Genomic DNA, 23,070 nt, shown 5'->3' with positions numbered 1-23,070 from the left:
GGCCCAGCACTCGTTAGGGTCCAAGAGTGAGGGCTTTGCACGTCTGAATCCTGGGTAGGAGTGCACGGATGATTTGTACACGTGCACTTTGTGAACCTTCACACATTTCACCAGATTGGTGAGTTCACATGTAGCAGTATTGTCAGTCACCAGTGACAAGCAAATCACGACCATCATTCCCAGACTATTAAAAACGAGGGCCACATTGTAAATCCAAAGTACTGGTAATTAACTCATAGTTAAAGAGTACAGGTCTGAATTTTACGGAAGCTAAAATTTCAAGTCTATTACAGCCAACAATACCAAATTGACCCTACTGGTTTACAGCCAACGGATTAATGAGGCGCATTTTCCTCGGCTACATGTCTAAAGCTACCATCAAGGCTGCCAGCCAACACAGAGAAGCTCCTTCTTCGGAACAGCACACAAGTCCTGCCCAGAAAAAACGAAATTCAGCGCCACAAAGTTAATCAATCTTGACAAACAAATAAGAGTATTTTTCAGATGCACTTACAGAATCATTTTGCACAAATGTACGCCACCTATATCCTATGATAATAACAGGTACTGATCCGGATGAAGAAAAACGACAATTCTCTAGTGCAGAAGAAGTACAACAGCTGCAAGCACAAATCGGTAGCATGTCAGAAAAGCCGGGCCTACGAACATGGAACTATGAAACTGCGGCATTAGGGACATAAAATACATGAATGTGAGGCGGGAAATCCAAGTGCTGACCTTATAATCTAACATTTTGGCTGGCGGAAGGGAGGACAGGTCTCTTCTCTACAGATTCATATTGGAGCACAAAGTTGTCCTGCAATCAACGAAAAATGCTCAGATTACTTTCCCTGCTGTGCGATCAGGCTATAAAGACTATCAATTCTTGTTCAGATGAAACCTTCTGAATTGTATCCCACAGGCTGGGATCAAAACAAATGTAGGATCCTCGTTCATACAGTGGTGTTTTCACAAGAGGCGCCACATTTGAAGCTCGTGTGAGCCACACACGATACTCTCTGTGGTAAAACCACCCTTTGTTATATCTGGAAAATAGGTGGAATCAGAAATTTGAGTCATTTGACATTGACAAGCCAGGCCATTTCGATTCAACAACAACAAAGCCTTTGGTCCCAAACAAGTTGGGGTAGGCTAGAGGTGAAACCCATAAGATCTCGCAACCAACTCATGGCTCTGGCACATGGATAGCAAGCTTCGACGCACCCCTGTCCATAGCTAGCTCTTTGGTGATAAATAGACCAATAAAGGTCAAAAGGTGATAAGTAGACCAATAATATTGCTATATGTAAGATAGGTCCAAGCACGATTGTAGTGTCAAGATTAGACAACGTAAAAAGAACTGGTATAGTGTGAGAAGAGGCCTATTCTCAATAAGAATAGATCCAGGGGGGTCATAAAAATTGAGGGAGGTTGTACAACTAAGGATCGAGTGAAGGAAAAAGGGCATAAAGGACTTCTAGTTGTATTTTTTTTTCAAGAAACTTATTAGTTGTAACTCCGTCAATAGCTGGCTACCCTATAAACTTGTTATTGTATAAATTTGGTCAAACTTTGTATAGTGTGGCTTCAGTCAAAGCAAATATGCGGAGTAAATAAAAACGGAGGGAGTACTACAAAAGAGCAAACACATGAAAACAGTTGACAAATGCATAGGGCGTGTGAACAGCAGGCAAATGAAGGTCCACTAAAATAGTAATCTGCTGAGATACCAACAACTGTGCAGGTTTGTGCTTACAGTTCATTCGCGGCATATAACTGAGCAACATCCTTCGGCATACTGCACAAAGAGCAAAGTCAAATAATGCATAGACTAGTAAAACCAGACACACAGTTCATTCTATTCAATATACCTGTAGAAGATGTAGAATAGTGTCAAGGGGTGAAACTTTGGAAAATTGAATGGCTGCAGATGGAGAAAAAATATATGAGATGTCAGGGTTCAAGAGGCTATTGTAAACCAAATGGGAAGCAGCTTACCTGCAGTGGTGGAGGTTGCTCAGCAGAATAACAAGCAGGGATCTGATAATCAGGTTCTCCTTTAGCTGGCTCGTTTGACCATGGAGAGCCAAATGTCTTCCAAAGACAATCTGGAGAGTTCAAATTCAGCCCTAGTGTAGTTAAATCAAGCCCTAAAGCAAGAGCTGTTGGTCCAGGCTCTTTTGATTTTATTAAGTTCAACAATCCAAGTAAACTATATGGGTCTGGCACAGTTTCTTTTCCCTGAGCAGACTTTTGACTCTGATCCTTAGATGACTGTTGGCCCGAAGACGTCTGCGACCTAAGTGAATTCTGAGTCTGCGGTTGATGGTATTGCTGGATGAGTTGCTCGTAAGACCCCGAATTAGAAGACGGACTTGGAGAATTTATCGGCCTTAGCCCAATATTATCAAGACCATTTTGAACCTAATGAACACAATCAGAGTAGTTAACAATCCACAGTCAAAAGGTTAGCAGACACATGAAAAGGGTTAAAATGTGTGTATCCTAACTTCTCAGAGTGGTGTGTTCAACCCCAAATATGTGCTGGCTGTGCGAAAAAAATGCTAGTATGCTTACCGAAGTAGTGCTCTGCTGCTGTTGTTGGCGGGCTGGATAGCTACCTCCCAAATTAAAGCCAGATGATCTACCCATCTGCAGAATCATATGTGAGAATTTAAGAATAAGAAGGTATAGCTGACCTGGGATGAAATGATAGAACAACATGAACTCACAGGAAAATGTTGTCCCTGCATAATATTTGCATTCTCATGAAGGTGGTCCTTGTGATGCAAATCCATACCATAATCTGACGAATTGCCTTATATTCCAAAGAAACATACAATAAGGTAATATCCAGAAAATAAAAGCAGGGGGTTTGCCCAGAAGTAATCAGCAGAAAGGAACATGATAGGAATAACTGCCATGATATGAATTTAGCTGAACAACTTCGATAGAACACATTGCAATACATATAACGTGATTATAAATCTCTGATGAAAGTTAACTACCCCAGCTTGCGAGAGAAGGATAAATTTATGCCAGGTGAAGAATTGAGAAGAAGATTGAACCATGATATGTGGTTAACAGAGAAGAAAATAGTGAAGGAACCGACAAGACATGAAACATTATCTTTTCCAGATAACAGTAACAAGATAAAAGATACTACTACAAGGGAAAAGGCTAAAAACTAACAAGAAACAGATAGTTAATCTCATCAAGATTTATAGAGTTGTCCACTATGTGCATAGTGAGACTACCAATGGAGGAGACATACCTTTATATCCTGGTAAAGCTGGAAAATCTTCATTCTGAATGCTGAACTCCTGGTTTTGTTGCACAATGGCATTTACACTTACTCCTTGTTTTCGCAGTGACCCTTCAAATTACAAAGTACGAAAAATTAGTTACCTGACATTATCAAAGCACTAAAGATTGCAGATTTTGTTAGTGTTGTAGCATTACCATATTGCCCTTGACCACCTCCAGCAGAATTAGGACGCCCAGTTAACTGGGGAAAATCATTTATGTCAAACGGAGAATTGTCACCAGAGTTTCCATCATGTAGCATTCCTGAAGAACTAAAAGAATTGTTTCCTGCCTGAACTTGGTTCTGAGATAGCGTTCCTCCAGGTGCTGGATAAGAACTCCCAAGAATGTTCATGAACTGTGGTGACGCTGGAGAAAAAAAATAAACAGACTCATTTTTTTTACAAAATAAAAAATCCATTAGGTCAGTTTGCCCCACACCCCCTTACACCAAGAGAGAAGAAATTCCAAGCTCTTAATAAACCCAGTAGTTGTATATACAGTTTAGTTGCTTCGACTGTTATACATATAATCTAGTGTGGGCAACCAAGGCAGACAACCTCAAGGCGGTGCACTGTTTTATGAATGCAATAGGTGAAAAAACTCAGTTCCCCGTGTCAATTTCCAATCAAATTGAGCCACATTTAAGTTTAATCCATAACACTTCAGAGAGTTACCCTGTCATATGACTGAAATGTACCTTACAACACCACTTCCCTATACTTTTTTGAAAAACATGCAAAACTTGCAGCTCAACACATTGATAGAAAGCAAACAATTCAAGCCTAAGACAAGACTAAAACATCTGACACAACTAAACAACCCCCAGCCTAGAAGCTATCCACACAAGCGCAGGGCACGATGAATCTACTGAAACCTCAGCTACAGGAAGAGAGAAACACACACCAGTTCACTATTCAGCCAGCAAGGAAGAAAAAATGAGAATAGATGTTCGCCAAAGAAGCACGAAAAGTTTGAAAGAGCAAATAAAGATTAACAATTAACCATGTACCTTGATGCATACTACTCAGTCGATTGGATGGGATATTAAGAGCCCCACTTCCAGAGTTGCCGCTCGAATTGATACGGGATGCAATACCAGGCATGGACATTCCTGCTGAGCTTATGCTTCTGCCAATACTGCTGCCACCCACTATATTGCCCGCAGAATTTGTTATCCGTGGGCCTAAGTTCCCCAAAACTGAAGAAGCTGTCAACCCAGGAGCAGAATTTCGATTACCAACATTAGCCATGCTTGAGGATAAACCTTGTGCTGAACCACCAATAGCATTCATGCTACTACTAAATACAGCATTCCCCCCAACATTCATACCTCCTCTGTTGCTGATCCCAGAATGGCCATGAGAAATCTACAAAAGGGCAAGAAAATTAGTTAAGTGATAGAACACTCAGCATGATATTAACATGTTGTGGACTTGAAAAGAGGAGAACAAACCTGAGACATGGACACTGGAAGGTTATTTGAGGGAAACCGGCTACCAGAAATATTGCCCCCAGGTTGTTGAACACCTGGGGATGGAATACCTGACAATGAAGCATTCCTTGGCGATAGTGATGCAAGATTGAGATTTCCGTGGATATTATGCAAGCCTTCCAAGAAGTTCAAATAAGTTAGCTTTATGAGATACTTTGGAACATGATTATTGGATTACACAAATATGTAAGATTTATACTAACCAGAGTGATGGAAATTAGGAAATGATCCAGACTGACCAGAAAAGGTTGATGTGAATGGCCTTCCTGTTGAATCCCCACCAATATTTGACTGCAAAAGGTAATGACAATAAACCAAAGGCCTTTTGAAAAACATAGCTAGCCATTGTCATCAGTACACAGAAGTGGACAATGAACCCTGATCACGATTAAAGCTATTCTGTCCACTTTTTGAGACGGAGGAACTTGGCAGGGAGTAATAAATAACATAAAAACAACATCATGTCTAAAAACAGACAGGTTAAATGAGTCGACATATTAGCTCAAGCAACATATGGAAGTGGAAGCCAAAATGAGGTGGAGTTAGGTGATTTACTGAATAGGAACGGGAGAAAATGAGTAACCATATTAAGTAAGGAAAGATGGAAGCATACATTCAGTGATCCTGACATTGTGATGATGCCCAAAGAACGATCAAGGCAACAGGAAGTCAAAATACTATTCCGTTATTTCCCCAACTGAGTGATAATCGGTCCAATCTGGAGTCCAGGAAAAGATAATATGTGTAAGTAATAAATATAGGGGGTCCTTCCAGAGGTGCAGGATGCTTATAGTAAAACAGAATGAAATAATTACATAGCTAAACGCAACACATGACCTAAAGTTGAATTTCAAGATCAAAACACTAACTAGTTAGAAGATATCAGAGCTCTATATATACTACATTCTAAAAAACTGCAGTCATGCAGGACAAACTATCACACTGCACAATTTTACGAAATACAGTTAACAAGATGACACAATAAGGAGGGTAGAAAAAACATGAGAACCAATCTAGAAAACAAATGAGGCTGTGTGCAATTTCCAGAACCAGTTTGGTATTTAAAACATTACGACTAGCATTCTGATTATTTCCAAAATGGACAAGCACAGAAGGAAGATTGATACGAAGATAAACCATAATTATTTCCAAGTTTACACCTACAAGCAAGCCACTAGCTAATATCTAAAAGGAAACATAAGTTTCTATAAAATTACAAAAAATATTAGACAAAGAAAGTACTGAATGGAAGAAGCCATGACTAAAACTTGCAACACACCAAAGCCTAGGACAAACACTCCGGAAGAGCACAAACTATGATGTTCCACTGCCTCAGATGGCCCTCGTATTTATGGGCCCCTAACAAATCTAGACATGAAAACACCGTTGTGGTATTAAATCAATACAAGGTTTTGAGTCACCGACTAATCATCGATGAGGCACGGGCTAATCGCCTCGCTGATCAGTGACGAAGTCCTGCTACGGTGACACAACTAGCAGAGCAAGTCGTGCAACTCACCCCCTAGTAGACGCGTGTGTGCTGGTTTGGACGGCCGGCGAGGTCTTCGGCGAGAAATCTATCTCCTTGACGCCGCCGGCTATGGATCTACCCCGCCGCCGGCTACAGATCTACCCTGCCGCTGGTGTGTTGTAACTTGTAAGAGGGAAGAAGGTATGGGAAGAAAGAAGGAATCTGCACTGGCGGCGGCTATGTATAGTCCTGGTCACGCGCTGCTGGGCAGTTACCACTCTTCTATTCTTGATGGATGGTACAGATGGCTTGGATAAGTATGGACGGTCTAGATACATCAAGAAAGCTAGGGTTTTCAAATGGGCCTTCATGGGCCAAATATGCTCCTACCCCTATCAACTTGGAGCCATCTTCCTCCTACACTGAAGCAACTCGGCTCCTCCGTGGCCCAGCCAAGAGCCCAAAGACCTTGCCTAGGAGCTTCATGCCACCTTGACCTCACAATCAAGCTCCTCCTCAACTGCAACTTTGCCCTCAACATCATCTCATCCTCTCTGTAAACTCGCTTGACTAGTTGCGGCGACTTGGGGCGATTAGCGATAACAAGTCGCCGAATAATCCGGGCTAGGGAGACTTGACGCGACTCCACGACCAAAAACTTCGAATTAATATCACCTTTTGGTTCAGCATGAGATGCAGGCTTGCAGCTGGTGACCTACTTCCTATAATAGATTTCTGGGAACAAAACAAGGAAAATTCTCCAGGGAACCTCAACAGGCCAGAATGCAGGCCACTTCAATCAAGGGTCTGGTTCTTGTATTTGACCAGGTTTGGTAAGGAACTGAGGTGTGATTGGAGGAATCATATTAACCATGGAGGTGGTAAATTTCACTGTATTAAACAAGATAAACAAAAAAGAGCTACCAAATTCCACATTGATCGGACACTTCCAATGATGGGGCCCTGCATATACAATCACAACATGCCATGTTGCAACACTCATCATCCTTCCATCTGATCGTCATTAGACACATTAACCAAACTATGAATGCTATTAAGGGACCAAAGCCATGTCAACTTTCTATCAGATCACACATTTGTACCCAGCCATAGGCAATCTCAAAACAACATGTTGTTCCATCTTCCACAAGCACCGATTTTGAGTAGGTCAACAGCAAAAGTACAACAATCCTTAGTATAAGGCTAGTTGTAGTTCGAATATCAGGTTCTTATCTATATGGTTACAAATGCATGTTTCCATTTGTGTACAACATGGTAAATTAAATAATCTATATACCCCTGTTCTGTATCATGTGCTAACGTGACTCTGCTAGGTTCAAGGTTGCAGTAATACCAAAAAAAAAGGGCAACCTGGTGCATGTAGCTCCCGCTTGCGCAGGGTCCAGGGAAGGGTCCGACCACTTTGGGTCTATAGTACGCAGCCTTTCCCTACATTTCTGTAAGAGGCTAATACCAAAACCGACGACAAAATGCTGGTCACCAGTTGGATTACATTGAGAGCAGAAATTTTGTTCCAGTTACTTCGGGGAGAAAAGTTAACACTGTGGTTACGATGCTCTGACCGGCAAAAGGTTACGTCTAGGAGAATTTACGGCCACGGCAACAGGGCAATGCATACCCAGCTTGCCGAAGCTAATATGCGACATGCGGGCGAGCTTGAATCAAGCTCAAAAGCTCCCAATCACAGCTATAGCACAAAAACAGCTAAGAAAACCTACTTGCTGAGAACCAAAGCAATCGCGAGCATACAGTCACCCACACTCTCCAACAGATTGCTGAAGAAAATCAAGCTACGTAGAAAAGCACAGGAGCAATCGGCAGCTCAGATTCCCCAGGCCCCAATCCAGGTTGGTCCCGGCATCCGACCAGCGGCACGAAAAGCGCCACCGCCAAAATCGAATCTACTGAAATTCCAAAGCCACCGCACCACACAGCGAGCCCACGGACGACGGCAAGACCAAATGGCGGGGATCCAGAAGCAAGCGAGCCCCGCCCAGCCCCGCGCCCGCACGGCGGCGGCCACTCGCCGCCCTGCCCACGGGAAGGGAAGAGGGTTCTAGCAGAAGGTTCTGGAGAGGGAGCGGGGAGGAGACCTGACGAAGTGACGGCGGCCCAGGCCCCGCGCGCGGATCTCTCCGCGTCGAGGCGCCGCGGCGGAGGAGGAGGACGGCGACGATGCGGGGAGCAGCAGCACGAGTGCGACCGGGGGCAGGGGGACGGATGGGGAACGGAGCGGCGACGGCGGTGCGCGTCCGCTTTCATCAGGCCCTAACCAACGGCCCATATGCGGCCCGTTAAGCAAAACATTCCAACCGAACCGAGCCGCCCATACGCCCGAAACGGGGTCCATCGGGCTCTGAGTCGTCGGCCCAATACGGCCCGTACATTGTCTCTTCCACGACGACTCGGCGGCGTGGTAGATCTCACCACACCACACACCTCGCGACGGACTGGGGGAAGAAGAAGCGGCAGCGCCAAAACCCTACTGCTCCCCCGCGCTGCCGCCTCAGATCTCCGATCCTAGGCGCCGGTCCAGGTGAGGATCTCCGTTCTCCTGCGGCGCTGGGACGATTTTGGTTCTTGGATTGGGTGTTGATTTCGCTGCCCGTTGGCTGTCGGAGATCTGGTGTCGCAGATGGCGGGCACGGGGCGGTCGATGCTGCTGTCGCTGCTGCTGTTCGCGGTGACGCTGTCGCTGCTGGAGATGTACCGGGGCTGGTTCGCCGCGTCGGAGCTCAAGACCATCGCCGGCGGATTCGTCAGCTCCCTCCTCTTCCTCCTCCTCCTCACCGTGCGTCGTCCCTCTCTTCTTCCTTCTGCTTCTTATTACTCGTGGTGGTGGACAAAGCCCTCTCACCTGATTGGTAGTGCACTGACATTCGTAGGTTGTGATTTTGTTTTCTCTAAAAAAATGTTTAGGGTGTAGAACTGGGAGCAAATTGGCATGTGGTTTGTAATTGTTCTTGTATCCAGTGTGTGTAGTACTTAACATTCAGCGGTGGAAGATAGAAATCTCGGTCATGTAACTTCTGATAGCTAGTTTCTGCAGGTTGCGTGTGCTCTTCAGCTTCAATTTTCCAGACTAGAGTAGCTTCTCAAATAGAAAATGCCCCATCACATTGCTCTTCTAAGATATAAATATCCCTTGATCCGAAATTCACATTGCTCTGTTATGTAGGCTCAGTTGTCAATTACTTCCCACAATGTGAGCTATCATAAGTGGCAGCTAAGGTCGTGTTTGTCTAGTATTACCTCTGTCCCAAAATTCTTGTCTTAGATTTGTCTGGATACAGATGTATTTGTCTCCAGATGGAGCCATGAAGAGTTGACTTCTCAAATCCAACAGTCTTGGAGACATAAGCTTTTTGTTCTAATTTATTAAGCTCCTGAAGTATAATTGACTTTGTGGTAAAATATTTAGGTATATAGTACTAAAAAGTTATGACCAATGGCAAGCCTTAATTGTGGTAGTTTTGTGGGTTCATGTCACTTTAAATCCGCAGAAGACACCAAAGGGGGCCTTGTTTTTGTATTGGAATCCACTCTGGCTTCAACATGGTGAAGCATTTCCTAAACCCCAAAACCTCCACAGATGACTATAGATAAGTCATCTTTTGTCAGTTTTGTTTTCTATAACGAGAAAATAGTGCAAGCAGATCCTCATCAAGGGGGAAAAGGTAGCAACTAGGAAGCATGTATGCTATATACATCTGACTGACACCCTTGTATGGTTTTGTGTTGTAAATAAGAATGATGATCATTTCCTTCATCAGCAAACAACAATTATTACTTTGCTGCATGGATTTTTTTTAATGTGCTAACTAGAGCAAGTTTTGCAGTTTATCGGTAATTACCAAGAAGCTAGTGGTGTTAGAACTGGGTGGGGTGCAGGTATATATTTCATTCCCATGTTTTCTTTCATTTTTTAACTTGAACCATCTGTCATCATTTCTGTTCTTTTCATGCAGTTGTTGTAGCACAACTTGTTGCTCTTATTGTAGCTGGCACTGTCCACCGTGTTTGCATCACAACATGGTATGCTTCCTTTAACATACTTTGCCAATTCTTTGTTCAAGTCGTTAATAGTTGTATGGTCCCATGATAGAACTGATAGACCTTGACGATTCCTTGTTCAGAAATGCTAATCTTAGATGTGCTGATGGAACTATGCTTATGAAATTTTTATTTGCTCTTGTTTGCAATAGTAGATGGGAACATAAGGTAACAAATATCAATACATCCAAAGTTTAATGGGCCGGTACTGTAAATCTGTTACTAAATATAAGTCTTTTTAGATATTCCAATATGGACTACACACAGAGCAAAATGAGTGAATCTACACTCTAAACTACGTCTATATACATCCGTATGTAGTCCATATTGAAATCTCTAAAAAGACTTGTTATAGGAACAGAGGGAGTAGATTAGACAATACTTCCTTATAACAGCATTGCCAACTGTAGGTTACCTATTGTTTGATGTTGACAGTAGTTATAGGATGCATGATTAGCAGCTGAGCAAAATCCATCTAATTAGTGATCCTTCTACAGCCTGTCAGATTAGAACGAGTTATTGTTGCATATACTTGTAAAAGGGCAACCTGGTGCATGTAGCTCCCGCTTGCGCAGGGTCCAGGGAAGGGTCACAAAATTTCCTCGGCTAGTCAGAAAAATTCTGTCACCTAACAATCATGATTAGCTAGGAGAGGAGCTAAAGTTATTCTGAAAATATTAAAATAATCACATTTTTTTGTTATGTGGGGTGAAATTATTTGCTACATCCACCATGGTGTTGACATTGTGGTGCTCACATGCTCTGATAGAGCTTATATCATTGTGGTGCATTGTGAAGATCTTAGCTGACTTAGCCTATGTTACTCTGGTACATGATAAAGAACTTAGCAGCCTTAGCTCATGTTACTCTGGTCACATGATGAGGCAGCATTTTCCAAGTGTTTTGTGTGTTGGGCACATAGCAAGCTACCAGCAAAAGAAGCCTGGTTGGCACCAACACAATTATGCTAGTGACTATTCCCCTTGAAGGATCTAGCAAGGGAAGGGCACCATTTACAAAAAAATATTATCAAGAGCTCTGCCATTTAAATAACTTGGATATGTCTTTTCTGTATTTTGCTGCCTTTGCTGTTCTTACCTTTTTCCGGTGATTACATTAGTGCAACAGCTCCTCATGAACGATCTGATTTCCTTTTTGTTGCTCCACCTGGCCGCAGCTTCCTGTTCTCTGCCGGGATCCTTTACGAGGTCGACAAGCTCTCCGGGATGATCCTCGCGAGGAGCGAGTCCAAGGCGAGGCGGTACTGAGGGCAGACACATATTTTATGTAAGGTTGACCTGTTTTGTAGATGGAATCAGAAACTAATATCCACACCCTCCGTCAGACTTCTCAACCCGATCACCTTTCTTTTTGGCATATATAGAACTGGAACTCTGGGAGACGGCACATTTTGATTTTTAGTCTGAAATCACAGCGTTGTTGACCAGGTAATCTCCCTTTTAACCATGTGCACCGGCTGGCGATTCGGGATGAATTCGTTGCCGCCGAGTCGCGCGCATCGAAAACGTTTCTTGCTTGGTCGGGACTCTGTTTTATTTGTCGAGCATGTTGTTTGTTGTTTAAAAGGTTTATATCAGTAGAGTCCACGCTGTGATATAGTATTACTAGTATGTAGCACGATACAAGTATGAAACTGTCAAGAGTAAACCATGGAGGATTAGTTCTCGCGTACGTGAAACGTCTGCGGTGACGATGGCCGACGTGCGCCGGTGCGTGGTACGCCGTGCGCCACCCGGACCGCTTCTTTCCCGGCCGCCATTTTGCCGGTGCCATGGAAGCGGGAGGCCAGAGCTGCGGAAGGCGAAGGAAGTGCACTCCGGTGGCCGGCGACCCATGTCGAAGTCTCTGCGAGGGAGCGCGGCCTCGACGGGCGGACGGGGACGCCGGATGTGGAGGGGATAGAGGAGCGGAGCACGCGTGCAGGCCAGGCCGGGCTGGCTGTTGTTCTCTGACCAGGAGCAGGCCACTGACCGGGGCTCACGTCCACTGTCCGTCCGCTGCAACTTGCAGGCCAGGCCGTGCGCACACGCGTTCCAGACGATAGCTACGCCTCTCTGGCCTCTGCCTCTGCGATGATGGATGATAGACATACATACATGCACACGTAGAAGAAGACGCACGTTCGATCCAGTCGCAGCGCCCGGCCTCAACTGTTCCAATCGATCCGAGACCGAGGCTTGGATAGAGAAAGTCGCCGTCGCCGTCTCCATCAGCCACCACCCCGCGACGCTCGCATTAAAAATCGCCAATCCACGGGCTAAACAACAAACATAAACACCGTACCCGGCCAGAGGACTGCCGGACGGACAATGGATGGATAGATCCATTCAGCCACCCGATTCGATTGGCCCTCGTCCCTGTTGCATCATGCTGGTCGTAATGAGCAGTATCATATAGTAGTATCATATGATACTACTTCTGTAATGCATACTATTATAAATTAGTATCTTAGACTGTCTTATTAATTGTCATGCATGACACAAAGTAGTAAAATATTTAATATGATACAGTATCATGATATGATACTATATCCTTTTTTTTCTTCAATTATTTGTGTGTCACAGCATCTAAAAGTCTAGTTGACATGTATGATACTGCTTATGATACTCTCATTACAACCAGCCTCATATGCATGCCCCTTTTAATTGTCAACTGTCCTCGGATGTTTTCCTGGCGTATAAACTAATCTCCGCGAACCGATCAAGACGCAATCAAAGGCTGGTCGTTGGATTTTTAAGCCGGTGGCCGGGCGAGCACCCAGACCACTACTAGCTAGCCACGGATAAAAGAATGTGCAGCTAATTAAGACGACGATGGCAACGCCAGCGCGCAAATCATGCAACTGCAACCGGCGGCGATGGCTACAGCCTACAGGCCACCAGCAGGTCGTCGTCCCGTGGGGATCCTTCTAATTTTCCCGATAAAACGTTTGAATAATTTCAAAATTGCTCTTTGTCTTTACCAGAACCGGGGCCCGCTTTCGTCGAGGATTTGAATATTCCAGCTCGGATTTGTATATGCGTAAGTTATATAAGATATAAAAAAGATGGTGGAAATGCGCAGTCGGCTCTCTCTTTCCTCGGCCGCTCGGTTAGTTTGACCAACGTGGCGCAGTGCAAACCCGGCTGCCTTGTCTTGTCTGAACGCGTGCGTCGCTGCGTTCGCTCGCCTCGCCTTGCCTTTGCCCTGCCCCGGCCCCCGGGCGGGTTGACCTCTTCCCTGCGCTGCGCTGCGTCGGGGAAGAAGCAAGGCAGGCCGCTGGCGTTGGGTTGGTGGGATTTATACGCCCTGCCGTGCCCGCCTCCTTCCCGTCTCCGACTTTTGCCAGAGAGAGAGAGAGAGAGAGAGAGAGAGGGTACGTGAGCCTCCGACGACCAAGAGGAGCGAGGTAGACGATACACAGAGCGCAAGAAGCGCGGCGGCGCCCTGCTCGCTCCGGCGAACGTGCGTGCTTCCGGGCGAGGCTCCGGCAAGTGATCGAGTCAGGCGCCCACCGTTGTTGCTGCTCCGTCCGTCGTGGACTGGCCCGTGGATAGAGAATGGACGCGGCGACGCGGCGGGCGCGGCTGCTCCTGCTGCTCGTGGCGGCCACCGTGCCGGCGGGGCTCTGCCAGACCAACCCGGACGATGGTCAGTCAGCCACTCCCCTCCGCCGTCCAAAAAGCTCCGTTCCATTTCATCTAACGCATCTCTCCGCCCTGCTTTGCTCACCTCGTTCTGCATGGATTGTGTCTACTCATGGCAGCCGCGGCGCTCCGGTCGGTGATGGGCGCGTGGACCAACTACCCGTCGAGCTGGAATTCCGGCGACCCCTGCGGCGCGCCGTGGGACGGGATCATGTGCAGCGGCAACGGGAGGGTGACATCGCTGTGAGTACAATCGAATCCATCGCGTCCCCCGCGGCTCCTTCTACAGCCAAGTCAAGTGTGTGCCTCATCTCATCATACCAAATTTCCTTTGGTTTGTTTTCGCAGGCGGCTATCCAGCGCCAACATGCAGGGCACGCTCAGCGACAGCATCGGGCAGCTCGGCCAGCTCATGTTCCTGTAAGTTGTCGCCTCGCCCGCCCACCATGGATTCGCTGCCTCCGAGCTGCCATTGCTCAGGCTATATGTTGAACCAGTCAGAGCAGTTTTGCTTCTCAATTATGAACTCTGCTTTCTTATTGTCTGACCATGTCCTGAAAGAAAACAAAAAACTGAGCTGACCCATTCAAGTTTACCATGTCTAAGTTTTGATTGTTAGTTTGTATTATAAAAAATGGTAGTTGGGCAGTGAACATGGATTAGGTAATATATTTGAAAATGAAGGAAAAGTAGAGATGCTTCCATTTAATATTGCATGGAAGAAAATCTAGATGAAACTAGATGTAGAAGTTCTGAAGACCTGCTGCTGATATGTGGACACTCTAACACAAGCATTTGCATTGCAGTGACCTTTCGTTCAACAGCGGTCTCAGTGGTACGATCCCCGCTTCGATTGGGAACCTTGGGAAGCTTACGACACTGTAAGCGATGCATTAATTGCTCATTGTTCTCAACCCTTCCGCTCCTGATGCAATAGCAGTTGACCAAACAGACTTACTGAATCGCTTTCGATGTACTTGTCAGAATCTTGGCTGGTTGCAGCTTCAGCGGAGACATTCCTAAAGAACTAGGCAACCTCCTGCAGATGACATTCCTGTAAGTGGCTAGCTTGATTCAAAAGAAACTTCTCGCATTCGCAAACTCCTCGTCTTATTTCTTTTGATTGACAGAAAAACTAACTGGTTCTGTGAAACGTTATCTATACATATAGGGCGCTGAATTCAAACAAGTTGACGGGCACAATACCGCCTCAGCTTGGCCTACTCTCAAAACTCTTCTGGCTAGACCTGGCAGATAATGCCATCACAGGAAGTGTCCCTATCTCAACAGGAACGACACCGGGCCTTGACCTTCTTACCAACACGAAGCACTTGTAAGTTTGATACTACTCTTTTCGTCTTGATCTATTAAGGAAGATCATCGGTTTGCAACCGGTTGTTTCATCTTTCTAACTGAACTATGATTGGTGGACAGCCATTTCAACAAGAACCAGCTATCTGGAACGCTTACAGGCCTCTTCAAGTCTAATATGACCCTCATACACATGTAAGGGATTGCCAAACTTTCCAATTTATGTTATATCGATAAATATATCCTGCTAATATTTCTTTTCATTTTTTTCAGATTGTTTGATAGCAATCAGTTCACAGGCCCAATTCCGCGTGAGCTTGGAAGCATTACCTCGCTCCAAGTACTGTAAGTAGCTTCAGAACAATGAAACACACATTTTCCTCGAGAGTTGTTTTTATCACAATCTTTGACACATTTCTCGTCTTCGACAGCCGACTGGATAGGAACCAATTTGCGGGAGCAGTTCCTAACATCACCAACTTGGTCAACCTAAATGAGCTGTAAGTGTCTTCCAAGACTAGTCAAGATAAGATTTTTTAGACTTGAGAAACCTATTACTGAAAATGCTTTCTGCAGGAACTTGGCAACCAACAAGCTAACTGGATCAGTGCCAAATCTCAGCAGCATGAACGTGTTAAATGTTGTGTAAGAACCTAACTATAATGCTTCCATGCTGCATTGCCCAGTGATATAAAACAATCTCGGAAAATACTGACTAGTCAATGCTTTAATAACCAGGGATTTAAGCAACAACAGCTTTACCGCGTCAGCAATCCCAGCCTGGTTCACAAATCTAACAAATATTTCTTCAATGTGAGTTATCTTAAACGGTTGACTCTCTAAAGCAACAATTTGTTTCGATGATGTCATACTTATCGTGATATTCTTGTTATCACTCAGATCGTTGTCTTCTGCGAGCCTCACTGGCGAGGTCCCCCAGGAACTCTTCAATTTGCCCCAGCTGCATGAAGTGTAATTTTCTAGCAAACTATACTCATAGTAACTTCAATAAGAAAAGAGAAATAAGTCATTCTCATGTTCAAGTGTTCGTATTGATGATGGTACAGTGTAATGAGCAAAAACCAGTTGAACGGAGTACTTACGATGCCAGGCAGCATCGGCACACAACTGCAAACCGTGGATTTCCAAGGAAACGTCATAGTTGATGTCGCTGGCATTTCAAACTACAAAAAGACACTGCTGTAAGATCCTAAAATGCTGGCCATTACTTCTTTTCTCCATGCATTCACTGACATGCCTCTGTTTTTTCTTAAAATCTGCGTACAGGCTTGCCCTGAATCCAGTCTGCTCCGATAAACCCACTGTAGCATTCTGCACCGTCCAGAAACCGAACGTGATAGCATACAGCACTAGCATGGCCAAATGTATCTCGGCAAGTGGGTGCCAAAGTGGTCAGGGCCAGAACCCCGCAAACTGCGGCTGCGCCTATTCGTACAATGGCAAGATGGTCTTCAGAGCGCCGTCCTTCAAGGATGTGTCGGACACCGTTAGGTTTCAGCAACTGGAGGAAACCCTCTGGAGGCTACTGGGTCTGCGTGAAGGTGCGGTTCTCCTGAACCGTATCCACTTCAACGAGGACAACTACCTCCAAGTTCAAGTGAGTCTGTTCCCGTCGACGGGGACGCTCTTCAACGTGTCTGAAGTGAGCCGCATTGGGTTTCTTCTCAGCAACCAGACCTACAAGCCGCCGCCAATATTCGGGCCTTACTTCTTCATTGCAGATCCATATGTCCCCTTCTTAGGTACTTGAGTTTCCCCTGTTTAAAATTGAAGATTTGAAGCAGCATGGCGGTGTGAAACTAACTATTTAAACATTCTGTGTCAGTTGCTGGTGGCAAGAAATCGAAGTTCAGTACAGCTGCTGTTGCTGGAATCGCAGTGGCCGGTGGGGTTCTTGTGATTGCCCTCATTTTGGTGGGACTGTTCGCTTTGCGACAGAAGAGAAGGAACAAGGAACTAAAAGAACGAAGCACCGACCCTTTTGGTAAGGATAAATATACAAACTGGTCTTGCAGTTTCTGTTATACCAGTAGCATCACTGTTGAACAATCTGCGATGAACTGAACATCCAAAGAGCAACCATGACATGGACAATGAAGGTTGAAACTGATCTGATCATTTCTCTGAAATTCCAGCTTCGTGGGGCGCGGCGCAGAAAGACAGCGGAGGAGCTCCACAGCTGAAAGGAGCGAGGTTCTTCTCCTTCGAGGAGCTGAAAAGCTGCACGGACAACTTTGCAGATAGCCATGAGATAGGCGCAGGAGGCTATGGAAAGGTAACAATTGAAAACCGCATCAGTTCATTTGTCCATCTTATTCCTGAAATATGGCCTGCACAAACAGTTGAAAGTTGAAACACAATTTAGCCAACCACACTGGCTTACTCACTGCAATGTGTGAACAGGTGTACAAGGGAACACTTGTGGACGGAATACGGGTGGCGATAAAGCGGGCGCAGTCTGGGTCGATGCAGGGCGCGCCGGAGTTCAAGAACGAGATCGAGCTGCTGTCCCGGGTTCACCACAGGAACCTGGTGAGCCTGATCGGCTTCTGCTTCCAGCAAGGGGAGCAGATGCTGGTTTACGAGTTCGTCGCCGGTGGGACACTGAGGGAGAACCTTGTTGGTAAGCACATCTGAATTACTGAGTCCCAAACCACCCCACTGACAATACCCCTCATCTACATTTGCATTAGTTGTTTACCATTTCACTTGTGCCCAAAATTGATGGAACTGCACGTTTGCAGTTAGAGGGACGTACTTGGGCTGGAAGAAGAGGCTGAGGATCGCGCTCGGGTCGGCGAGGGGGCTGGCGTACCTTCACGAGCTCGCCGACCCGCCGATCATCCACCGCGACATCAAGTCCACCAACATCCTCCTCGACGAGAACCTCAAGGCCAAGGTCGCCGACTTCGGGCTCTCCAAGCTCGTCGCCGACACCGAGAAGGGCCACGTCTCCACCCAAGTCAAAGGAACACTGGTAACGATCGTAACCACTGCTACATTTTTCACCTCGATCAGTTGCTCCATATGATCTGCCGATTAATCATGCGTGCATTTTTGGCAGGGATATTTGGACCCGGAGTACTACATGACGCAGCAGCTGTCGGAGAAGAGCGACGTGTACAGCTTCGGGGTGGTGATGCTGGAGCTGGTGAGCGGGAGGCAGCCGATCGAGAAGGGGAAGTACGTTGTGCGGGAGGTGAGGCAGGCCATCGACCCGGCCGACCGCGACTACTACGGCCTGCGCGCCATCGTCGACCCGGCGATCCGGGACGCCGCGCGGACGCCCGGGTTCCGGCGGTTCGTGCAGCTGGCGATGCAGTGCGTGGACGAGTCCGCGGCGGCGCGGCCCACCATGGGCACCGTCGTCAAGGAGGTGGAGGCCATGCTGCTCAACGAGCCCGACGGGGAGGGGTCCAACTCGGCCGGGTCGTCGGCCACCGAGTTCGACGGCGCCGGCAGGGGCGCGCCCTCGCACCCGTACAGCGACGTGGAGATCACCCGGTCGTCCTACGGCGGCGCCGGGGAGGCGTCCGATTACATGCCCTACTTCGAGGTCAAGCCAAAATAATAGACACATTGTACATTCATTTTTGGGGTATAGAAAGTGTACATTTTGTTCCTTCTCGTGTCAGCTTGTGAGTTGTGACGATGAATTGTACATTGATTTTTTTTTGTACGTGTTGCGAGTGATGTGACTTGTGATGCATCGTATAGTAGTATTAGATTCTTCTTTGTTCATTGTATGCGAGTTTCACTCTCTTGACATTCATTGGATGCAAGTTCATTGTTTACATTGTCCATGTCATGGTTTTCGGTACCAAACAGGATTACTCGGAGTCATGGCCTACGCGCCTTTGATGTGCACTCAGTACCCTATTTTTTGCAGAAAAATCTTCTGATCTATTCATTAATTGTCGTAGCAGTACAAAAAGAACATCAAAAGTAATAAAAAGGGTGTGTTTAGAACTCAGTCGACTGAGACTTAACGAAGTCTCAATCGAGTGATGTCAGCTTAGTTGTGGTGTTGCAAGCGGCATGGCTGGATGCTGCAAATGGCGATGAAAAATGTTGCAACGGTACTGCAAGCAACGACAACATATGCTATAACCGTTCTGATAAAAATGCTAACCGTATAAGGAGGATGTTGCGACCCGTGAGATGATGTGCTACAATTGACGAGGGACGAGATGCTACAACCACCAAGAAGGATGTTGCTACCGGCAGAAAAAAAATGTTGTGAACGATGAGACAAAATGCTGCAAGGTCGACTAAGACTTCGTTAAATCTCAGTCGACTGACTTTTAGCAAGCCCGTAATAAAAATTACATTCATGTGACATATAAATAAACACTCAGCGTCAGATTTTATGACCTTCTTCGATGATCTGCTCCGGAATCAAACCCAAATAGGATGATACATTTTCGAGGCGTGAGATACATTTTGGAGCAGTTTTATATTAGATACTTGGACAATTGTCTTTTTAACAGAAGTAAAAGATTTGTCTCTTTCATTAATTAAACAGAAGACGATTGATCAATTAACTAATGAAAAATTGGGCAACCGTTGCAAACATGTCCTAATAGGCGAACAAGCAACAACCCAACAATGCATGCAATACTATCAAACTATTAGGCTACCCCTCAAAAAAAAATCAAACTATTAGGCCCAAGCACAAAGGCAACTCAACAAGGTACTTCTAAAACCGCGGATGATTTAGTAGAGAGGCCAATTCAGTCGCGGATGATTTAGCAAAACATTGTAGTAGTTCTAGCAAGTCTGAAGCATGGGAAACTGTCATCCCTGACTTTCTTCTTCACCATTATGTAAACGATCTAGCTATCATATGATGAATAAAGTTTGTGATGCTAAAAAGAACTCAACAAGCTACTTCTAAGACTGCCAACATACAAACCTCGACATCACAAACTACCCCCATTGACTAGTGGTAATATGTGAAAAATACAAATATATTGACATAGACAACATACACGACCAAATGCATGTTTTTATGCTAAGAACCATCCATCATGTAACTACATACGGACATGCGCCTTTCCTTTAGTGTCATCCTTCTTATTTTTGCTCTTGTTTGGTTTATCTTTCAATATATCAGATCAAGGGATAGCTCCATCCTTGTTGCTTTTTGTCCCTGATTGCTTTCTCCTTTAGGAGGCGTCCAATCATCTTGACAAAGCAACATTGAGTCCATATTTTACTAATGAAAATGTCATAATAAGTTGCATCCTTATTTTGTTTGGACACAAGAATACATTTTTATAGATAGCGGAGCATTTTCATAATAATTAAATACTACGCACGCGCGCGCGTGTGTGTGTGTGTGTCGCTTCGTCATCTTCCTCGCGCCATCTCTCTTACTTTCTCTGAAAAATCTCACTAGTTCCATCGTCGCCCACATTGTCCTAGCAATGTCCGCTTTCTACGCCAACTGCTACAAACCAGCGATGATCGACAACAATGTTGATGTCGTTTCTGCAAGGGCGAACACCGGTGTTGTAGCCTGGGGGGACACTGGCTTTGCAAGCATGCGTAGGTGTTGCAAGGTCTGCCTGCACCGTCGAGCGTTGCTTCAAGGAGCCATACAGCCACTCGGTGCCGCGATGCGCTGGTGCTGTGTGCTAGGAGCCGGGCACTCAGTGCCGTGAGACGACGTCTAGGTGCTGCAAGGTGAGAGGGTGCCGTTGGGGCATGCTTCTTGGTGCTACATAGCGTGCTAGTGATGCAAGGTAGAGGGGAGCCGATGGGGGAGATGAGGTGGTAGGGAATGATGGGATGGTGAGGTGTGAAGCAATCGATGGCTGCCGAGGCGGCTGATCCCACGTGAAGGATCAGGCGGCTGATACCTAGCGTGACTTTTTTTTTCTTCTGTTATATTTTTGCTTTTTTTCTCACATACTGCATAGTGCGTGCATGTGTGCTGTCTGGGCAAAAGTGCTATGTGAACAGCGTACGAGATACAAGTTCACTGTCACGTGAAGTACATGTATACTTGTACAATGTTTTTTTAAAATGGAGGCAAAAGATTTGCCTCATCATTTAATTAAGAGGAGAATAGAGTTTGATTGTTTACAACCCACAATAACACGCCACATGGCAACTACTCACGTACTAGAATGTCCCCAAGTTTTTTAGCTCCTGCCGTCACCCATAGTCTAGCGTTGGTAAGAATGTTGTTGACTAGGATCGGCGGCGGGGCGCTCTTGTGACGGAAGATGCGTGCGTTCCTCTCGTTCCAGACGGTCATAAAACAAGTATTGTGAGGGAGGCCATGGCCTTCCTATTGGGAATACCCAAGCTGGTCATGTTCGCCCACCATTCCTTAACAGAGGCTTCAAGGTGCCAACTGGAAGGGTCCATATGGTCAGACTCAGCTTGTCGATGACCAGTCTCCACAGCCTATTGGTGAAGCGGCACTTGAAGAGAAAGGGTGAGCCCTTGTTTCTTGCTCCCTCTCACAAAGAGGGCAATGACCACAATTTTGCCACCCACGCTTCTCCAATCTATCCGCCGTCCAAATCCAGTTTTGTAAAGCAAGCCAAGCAAAAAACTTGATGTGAAGTACAAACAATACATTACCTTTTTTTAGATGAAAGGCATAAAGCCCGACTTCAAATTAATGAAGCCATCAACCGGCTAGGATACATGGTGCTGATTATTACAAGGCAAAGCTTGGAGAACAACTGAAAGATTACAAGTGAGATCACACTTCGACAGACCAAAGTGCAAACTTGCCGGTACAAAGCAAACAAGACCAAGCTGCCGGAGGTACATCGCAGACCAGAACAACGAGTACAGAGACATCCACGGGGCACCGAGCAAGCAGTGTAGAGGAGGATCGTTCCTGCAGGGAGGAAAACATTGGATGTGCCACAACCCGGGCGTGCAAATGCTAGAGAGGAGAACCAATCTCCTCTACATCCAAGCCGTGCCACAACACGGGGATGCCGTAAATCGGCCAGCGGAGCACGAGCGCGGCAGGGCAGCAACCGCTGAAGGATAGCAGGGCACAACACCTCATCTCCACCACCATCGGAAACCCGAGCAAGCACTGCACCGCAGCCGCCACCAACCAAGAACTGCAGGCAACCAACCCAACCCCTACCCCTAGCCGACGCCTCCAAGGAGGACCACGACGATGGAGCACCGTCGACGGCCGACCAAAGCCTAGATTTTCACCTGGGGAAAACAGGGGAGGGGGAGGTGGAGGGAGGGAAACTCAACGCGCCCTCGGGAGGGGATTCGGAGCCGATGCACCGCCGTCGTCAAGGTCGATGCGGAATCGACCAGGGGATTCCCCCGTTCCAAGATTCCTCCACCGCACCTCAGGTGCCAGATCTTGCAGCACGGACGCGATGAATCCAGACCGGTGAGGGGATGCAGAGCAGACGGAAGGGGACGGAGATCCGATTTGGCGGAGCCACCGGAGCAGCCCGCGGCAACGAGGCACCTCCGCCGTCCAACCGCCGCCCGCACGGCCAGAGGGACGGCCAGCACCCGCGGCGCCCTCCACAGGAGAGAGCGGCGCCACCCACCAGATCCAGGGCCGCCGCCCCGGCAACCAGAGCTCCCAGGGGATGCAGGGCAGCAGGGCCTCGCCACCACCTTCACGGCGGCCGCATGGCGGCTGGCGGCGCCCTCAGGTGGCGGCGGGGAAGGGGAGGCAAAGGAGAAAGAGGGCTCGGGAGGCTAGGGTTTGGTTGCCCCCGAGTCGCCCACTCGGGGCG

General features: G+C 46.5%; 3 protein-coding genes and 1 non-coding gene across 9 annotated transcripts; 3 read left to right on the top strand and 1 right to left on the bottom strand.

The window, feature by feature from the left end:
* Positions 1 to 205: 205 nt before the first annotated feature.
* Positions 206 to 8,542, bottom strand: LOC123060299 (probable NOT transcription complex subunit VIP2). 5 transcript variants are annotated; one of them, XM_044482970.1, is made up of 17 exons: positions 8,387 to 8,542; positions 5,415 to 5,519; positions 5,005 to 5,092; positions 4,763 to 4,917; positions 4,640 to 4,676; positions 4,319 to 4,516; positions 3,463 to 3,675; positions 3,275 to 3,376; positions 2,733 to 2,818; positions 2,578 to 2,652; positions 1,999 to 2,424; positions 1,872 to 1,924; positions 1,757 to 1,798; positions 902 to 1,046; positions 739 to 817; positions 515 to 620; positions 206 to 432 (listed from the first exon to the last, which is right to left on the bottom strand). In XM_044482970.1, exons 2-15 carry the CDS (start codon positions 5,430 to 5,432, stop codon positions 740 to 742), a joined length of 1,716 nt encoding a protein of 571 aa, XP_044338905.1. In that variant the 5' UTR covers positions 5,433 to 5,519; positions 8,387 to 8,542; the 3' UTR covers positions 206 to 432; positions 515 to 620; position 739. The 5 variants fall into 5 exon arrangements, with proteins under 5 accessions (XP_044338905.1, XP_044338912.1, XP_044338888.1 ...); XM_044482977.1 differs by having other exon boundaries at positions 5,041 to 5,092; XM_044482953.1 differs by having other exon boundaries at positions 4,319 to 4,676.
* On the top strand, positions 5,005 to 5,082 carry LOC123073353 (small nucleolar RNA snoR35). The gene has a single exon (XR_006435663.1). It is a non-coding gene; the product is annotated as a small nucleolar RNA snoR35 (small nucleolar RNA).
* Positions 8,543 to 8,686: 144 nt separating the features above from the next.
* On the top strand, positions 8,687 to 11,798 carry LOC123060319 (protein KRTCAP2 homolog). 2 transcript variants are annotated; one of them, XM_044482991.1, is made up of 5 exons: positions 8,687 to 8,829; positions 8,929 to 9,084; positions 10,133 to 10,184; positions 10,262 to 10,328; positions 11,524 to 11,798. In XM_044482991.1, exons 2-5 carry the CDS (start codon positions 8,929 to 8,931, stop codon positions 11,612 to 11,614), a joined length of 366 nt encoding a protein of 121 aa, XP_044338926.1. In that variant the 5' UTR covers positions 8,687 to 8,829; the 3' UTR covers positions 11,615 to 11,798. The 2 variants fall into 2 exon arrangements, with proteins under 2 accessions (XP_044338926.1, XP_044338934.1); XM_044482999.1 differs by having other exon boundaries at positions 8,727 to 8,829; positions 8,915 to 9,084.
* Positions 11,799 to 12,058: 260 nt separating this feature from the next.
* On the top strand, positions 12,059 to 19,119 carry LOC123060295 (leucine-rich repeat receptor protein kinase HPCA1). Its single transcript, XM_044482945.1, has 19 exons — positions 12,059 to 13,997; positions 14,113 to 14,236; positions 14,342 to 14,413; positions 14,800 to 14,874; positions 14,978 to 15,049; positions 15,165 to 15,326; positions 15,428 to 15,499; positions 15,578 to 15,649; positions 15,736 to 15,804; positions 15,881 to 15,949; positions 16,043 to 16,117; positions 16,205 to 16,276; positions 16,372 to 16,506; positions 16,592 to 17,067; positions 17,151 to 17,309; positions 17,461 to 17,600; positions 17,729 to 17,948; positions 18,070 to 18,302; positions 18,390 to 19,119. The coding sequence occupies exons 1-19, from the start codon at positions 13,907 to 13,909 to the stop codon at positions 18,894 to 18,896; spliced, it is 2,895 nt and encodes a 964-aa protein (XP_044338880.1). The 5' UTR covers positions 12,059 to 13,906; the 3' UTR covers positions 18,897 to 19,119.
* The last annotated feature ends 3,951 nt before the right edge of the window (positions 19,120 to 23,070 follow it).

Source organism: Triticum aestivum, chromosome 1A, assembly GCF_018294505.1.
Source record: "Triticum aestivum cultivar Chinese Spring chromosome 1A, IWGSC CS RefSeq v2.1, whole genome shotgun sequence".
Taxonomy (NCBI): domain Eukaryota; kingdom Viridiplantae; phylum Streptophyta; class Magnoliopsida; order Poales; family Poaceae; genus Triticum; species Triticum aestivum.
Note: the sequence above shows the minus strand (reverse complement) of the source record. Positions and strands in the feature narration are given on the sequence as shown.